The 6,038-nt window shown below is 43.6% G+C and overlaps 1 protein-coding gene across 1 annotated transcript in view; it reads right to left on the bottom strand.

The window, feature by feature from the left end:
• Positions 1-948: 948 nt before the first annotated feature.
• Positions 949-6,038, bottom strand: part of atad2b (ATPase family AAA domain containing 2B) — a 74,680-nt gene continuing 69,590 nt past the window's right edge. Inside the window, exon 28 of the mRNA XM_084483962.1 lies at positions 949-5,035. Within this exon, the coding sequence (XP_084340088.1) occupies positions 4,994-5,035 (42 nt within the window). The 3' untranslated portion in view covers positions 949-4,993. The remainder of the gene's footprint in view (positions 5,036-6,038) is intronic.

Here is a 6,038-nt window from a genome sequence, read left to right on the forward strand (position 1 = left end):
CAGTACTGGACCTCGTGCAGAATGGATATGCTTTATTTTTTGTTTCCCCCCAGCAACATCCAAAAACATACACGGGATGAAAAGGCTCATCCAGCTAAAGCACAAATAGGCTTCATCTGTGACTTTGAACATCAAGACACATCCATGGGTTCATGTTTTTTATTTTTGGACCATTTTCCCCCTGCATCCTTTGTTTTGTAAAACACCAGTTGCGACCTGCTGCGAAAGACTGCTGGTTTGGCATTCTGTAAATAAGGGAAGGAAATATGTATATTTTAAAAACCTGGAGACGATTCTGTATAAATGTTTTTAGAAAAAAAAAAAAGATAGGTTGGTAAAAAAAAAAAAATGGTATGTCTGTAAATCTGTACCCTGAGAAATTAACAATTATTAAAACCTGATACATATACCTGAATATGCTTGACCTGTGTGGTGTCTTTTCCAAGAACCTGTTATTCTGTTTGTTTGTCTTCGGTTTTTATAAATTGACATTCAAGGATAAAAAAAAATCCAGAGATGAAAGTGCCGTTTATAATTAACATTATGTACATCATCTTTGTTTTTGTGTGGAGAAAAGAATGCTTCTTTACTAATTAAAGGCAAGCGGGAGGCTTTAAGTATAGGTTGTTTTTCAAATAATATTCAGACATCTTTCAATTTAAAGGAAACTCAAGAACATTAAATTAGAAAAAAAAAATGCAGCCTTGATCATTCCCGCCCTCCGACAACTTGGAAGACATTTGTTTTGATATTTAATTATGAAGAGTTTCCCTATGAATACAAATCTTAACGAATGCTTCTCTACACGTCCCACTGTATTTGGATCTTGATATTGTAAGTGAATAATTCAAGCTAGATGACTTTAGAATACCTTTAAATTTTTTATGAAACTAAAGACAGCACATTTTCCAAAAAAAAAACCTCACACAATAACAATTTGCACCTTTATTTAAGTATATCACAGCAGTTTATTTCAGAAGTACAGTAAGTGTTACATTTTAAATTTAAATTTACACTAAATGTAACACATACATAAGAATGGGTTTGTGTTTATTATTTTCCAAAACAGAAATCTGAAAATGCTACAAAAGCTATTGACAAAATGTGTCAAAAAAGTGTGGAAAACATGTAAGAAAAAAATGAACGCCATTATTGGATTAAGTAGTCTCAACTACCAGACAAAAATTGGTTGTTAGTCCTAAATTCATCAACATTAAAAGTGTGACATTTCACTATCAATTTATTTTACTCCGAAATGCATTTTTCATCAAATGTATAACCCTCTTGGCAAAAGGACACAAAAGTAACTAAACAGAGGGGAAGAAAGTACCAGTTTGAATACACCCATCTTGTGGTCTGTAGGACAGAGCGAAATGCCATATTTTATTGTGAAACTCTGTTCTGCGATTAAGTTTTGAACCAGTATGTTAACCATCTAACCCCAAAGCACAATGGAAATAAATAGAAACTTTAAAGAGCAAGTGTTGCGCGTGTTGAACCTGAGAGAACTGTAAACCCTAAATTCCCCTCACAAGCAGCCCCAAAAAACCTGCTACACAAACGCTAGACAACTTTCAACTGTTACACATCAAATGTACAAAAAAAAAGACATTATACTGAAAATGAAGTGTAAAAACATGTTTAATATCATTAATAAATAAAGGAAACAAATAATAGATCCAAGTGAGATGAGAACCTGCAAAAAACATAATTTGAAGAAAAACAAATTCCATCGTGATAATACAAGGCAATACGCCGACTGAAAAAAAAAAAAAAATCTGCTCTGTCAACTCAAAAGTTTTAAATCATACAGTTGAAGAAGTTTCCTTAACATAAGCAACGATTCCTTCAGGCTCAATTGTAAACAGACGAACCTATGGAAACAAAATAAAAGCCTTCCCCCCCCCAAAAAAAAAAAAAAAAAAAGTAAAAATACACCTGGGATTACTGCGACAGACGTGGTGGAACAGATCATGTTGTACCTTCGCTGGTATGTGCTGCGACAGTTGTCAGAAAAAAACAAAGCGAAAAAAAAAAAAAGTACTGCGTACTATAACCCAGTAAACTCACATGTGTTTATGTGGTTGTTGTGTTCAAAATAAATTAGGCTGAGGTAGCTCTGGTTTCTCTCTGCAGTAGTCCCGAGTGCCAGGCCGTGGATGCCAGTCTGTTTGCGCTTTCTTATCGGACCGCGCGGTGGAAGCGGAGGAGAAGGCCGTGGTGAGTGCGGGGCGATGGAGAGATAGCGATAGACGGAGGGAGTGTATTGACGGCGGTCTGCGACGTTGCAGGGAGACCGACCGTGTTTGTGACTGAAGCCCGCGAGAACAGGCTTCTCGTTCAAACAAACAAAACAAGCATGGCAACGCCGGGATTATTATTTCAGAACATCAGTAGACGCGTTTGACTTACTGCAGACAAGATGACAAATATTGTGTTGGCCTCCGGAGTCGAAAGTTTTTTTAACTGATGTACGAGGGAAGAGAAAAAAAAAAATCAAATGGAAAACAGGCAAAACCACGACGAAAAAAAAACCCCAAATGAATTTAATTTCTTAGTGACGAGCACTGCCTAGAATGTCCTTGATCATTATCACACGCCGACGACTCGGGAGAAGAAAACAATTTCAACATTGATTCCGGAGCCATTTCGTGTGCGTCTCTCTAGAAGCAGGATGACAAAACAATACGGGTGACGAATGTGTTTCCGTGCGGGCCGTCTGACATCGGATCTTGAGTGTTTCAGTGTCGAAGTGAACAAGCACCACTGTATTCGCAGCCTAGCACCTATGAAGAAGAGCTGGTTGAAGGGGGGGAGGGGGCGGGGCACACCATGGCACAGAGAATCCTGCTTGTGAACCAGCCAATAAGATGCTGGCATTGTGGAGTCACTTCCCTAATTAAAGCTGCGTGGGTCTATTGAACGGAACGTACGCTCAAATTTCTGTACATTTAAACTCAAGTTTAAGTGGAGGTGCGCCTGCTGACAGGACTGCGAGGCGGACACCCCGCCATCAAAGCATATGTATGATGTATATGCTTTATATGTGTGAGAGATGATGTCACTCCTTCTGCTGTTTGCTGTCAATTTGAGTATTTTTTTTATAGAATTTTTTATTTTGGGGTAAGTAATAACTCCTTTGTCCCATGTCCCAAGTGACTCAATTGGTGAGAGTGAGAGAGTGTGTATATAAACACACACACACACGTACACCTATAGCTCAACACAAAGTGGGGGGGGCAGAGAGTTGAAATGTGTGTCCCCCCCCCCAGACCGGCGACGAACCCCAAATAAAACACTGAAACCGGGCCGACGTACGGAATCACCCACCACGCTTCAAATAAGGCACACGCTAGGCAGTGCAAAAAAAAACTACAGACGCGCTTCCAGTTTGTACCGCTTCCAGTTTGTACCGCTTCCAGTTCCCCCCCCGCCTGGGAGTCGGGTGAGGGAGCGGAGGCGGCACGGGGGGAGGGCGGGGGCACAGCTTGAGTGGGAAGGGAAACATATACACTGTGAACGGGCTGTGTGTGCGTGTGTCCGCGTGTGTGTGTCTGTGTGTGGGAGGGGCCTGTATCATTTGCCGCCAACGTCGCCAACATCACGATCTAGCGCGACGATCGGGGACTTGGGAAGTCGCGGAGAGGTCCGAGAGTTTCGCAGTTCGGAGGGAGAGGTTTTTTTTTTGCGTGCACCGTAACGCGGTAACTCAGAAAGTAGAACTTTGTTTTGGCTAGCTGCTCCTTTTATTATTTTTTCGTCGTTATTGTTTTTTTGTTTTTTCTCCATTTTTTTTTTTCTTTTTACAAACGCAACCGCAAGAAACATGTCGGTGAGACGCTGAGGAATAGGTGGTTTTTTTTCCTCCATCGACGGGCCAACTAAAAGTGTGTGAACACAAAAATCTGTGTTAGGGGTGAGCGGGGCTGGGACAAAGAATCGCAATAATGGAGACTGCAAAGAGGTTGGAAATGGGCCATGTTATAGCAGGGGGGGGGGGGGATGAGATAACCACCGAATGATGAAACGCTGCACCAAAGGGCGCGAGAGTAGAATAGTTCAGTGATCCAGAACCTCGCCCGCCCCCGTTTCACATTCACACTTCTGCTGGTGAGGATCTTCTCAGTGTGTGTGTGTTTGTGTGTGTGAGAGTGTGCGTGTCCGTCACTCGCACACTTGTCTTTAGCATTTTTTTTTCCCAGTCTGCATTAGTGTGTCTGCACAAACGTGTGTACACGGCCAGCACCTATAAAAGACAGGGGCAGGTCTGACATCACCCAATCAGTGTGATTGTAGCTTGTCCAGGAGTCCAGAGTCTGAAGGTAATCCAAAGAGCAGCATGGATAAACGTTAGCATAGCACCCGAGTAGCACCAGGGTGGCCTGTGGTTGTGTGCATGAGTTTTTCAGTTTGTGTGTGTGGCTCTGTTTCTGAGTGTGTGTTGCCTTGCGTGTGTTGCCTCATGTGTGTGCGTGTGCGTGAGTGTGAGTGTGTGAGTGTGTGTGTGTGTGTGTGTGTGTGTGTCTGGATGCGTGCGTGTGCGTCTGTGTGTGTTTCTTTGCACTTGTTTCTTTGCGTTTGTTTCTGTGTATGTATATATCAGTGTGTGTGTGTGCGTGTGTGTGCGTGCGTGTGCGATTGACACAACACCTCCAGGAGTTTGGTTATGCAGAACCGATCTGGGTCGGGCCAGTTCCCTGAGACAATAGCACCATAGAATGTCCCCTTCTCCACGTCCTCGCTCCGGGCATAGGAAGGGGGCTGGATTTGCTCTTTTTTTTTCGCGTTTCCCCATCGTCACCACTGTCACGTTGAAGGACTGGACTCTTAACGTTGCCCATAGTCTCTCTCTCTCTCTCTCTCCCTCTCCCTCCCTCCTCCGTGTTTTGTTCTGCGTCTTGTTTCGTCTTGCCTCCGTGGTCCAACACTCTCTTACTCCTCTCCACCCCCGGGGGAGGGGGCTTCACCCCCGCCCCAGAGTGACTTCTGGGTCTCACAGGAATGTGTCGAAATGCTGGAGGCGCTCTTCCATATCCTGTAGCCATCCAGCCGGAGAGGAGAGCGGGAGAGAGAGAGAGGGAGAGAGAGGGAGGAAAACACATAGCGATTAATACACATGAATATGTAGCGGGAACATACACACGTAGCATCTGTGCTCTACAGAATGTAAATATTACTTTGGGGTTTCCGCGGTGGCAAAGCGCCTTCACGATGATGAATGGCGTAAAATGAAGCAGAGCAGTTTGGGGATGTGGGAAGAGGGGCTTGGAAATAGCGTAGTTTGACACTGACTAAATCCCAACACTGGCGAATAAAGAGAGATGGATGATCGCCTGCAAGAGACCATGATTAATGCTTTGATGATGATGCGATGTGCGTGCGTGTGCGTGCTGACTTCGGTGTGTGTGTTTAAATAGAGTGCAATAGGCTCTGATTCTGTACTTGAGTACGTGATGCCACTCTCCGTTGCCAATACAGATTCCGAGCACTAAACTTTTAGAAGGAAGTATTAGTTAACGGTTTGAATCTGGACCAACATTGCTGCAGTCGAATGCATGTCAACTTGAGAGGAAAACGTCTGAAATCCAACTCGACAGGATTTGTGTGGTATCTTTGTACCGAGAGGATTGTCATTCTTTTGATACAATATCGTTTTTTCGCCCCGTATCGGACAGATATCCGATATTGCGTCCCTTTTCAAATCAAAGGAAAATGCTTCAAAAACAAAAAGTCTAACTCGACTTTCCGCAGTATAACGCCACACACACTAATGTCCTGGAGCAATGCACCATTAGATTTCCCCTGCAGTTTAAAACGTTGATGAAACCCAGTTAAAAAACAACAAGCCCGGGTGCGCCGGCTCCGTTGTGTAAACGGTACCTCCGACACACCGAGAAGATGTGCAGAAGTTTGAGCAGCATTTGGAGCAAAGTGTTCATAATTAACGCAGAATACAGCAGATGGCTGAGATGACACGAGTGCAAGTTGCCATGTTAATCAACGTAGCGATGTAGCCGTCACGCAAACAGGTGTAGTCT

This window comes from Micromesistius poutassou (assembly GCF_964030765.1).
Source record: "Micromesistius poutassou genome assembly, chromosome: 19".
In the NCBI taxonomy this organism is placed as follows: domain Eukaryota; kingdom Metazoa; phylum Chordata; class Actinopteri; order Gadiformes; family Gadidae; genus Micromesistius; species Micromesistius poutassou.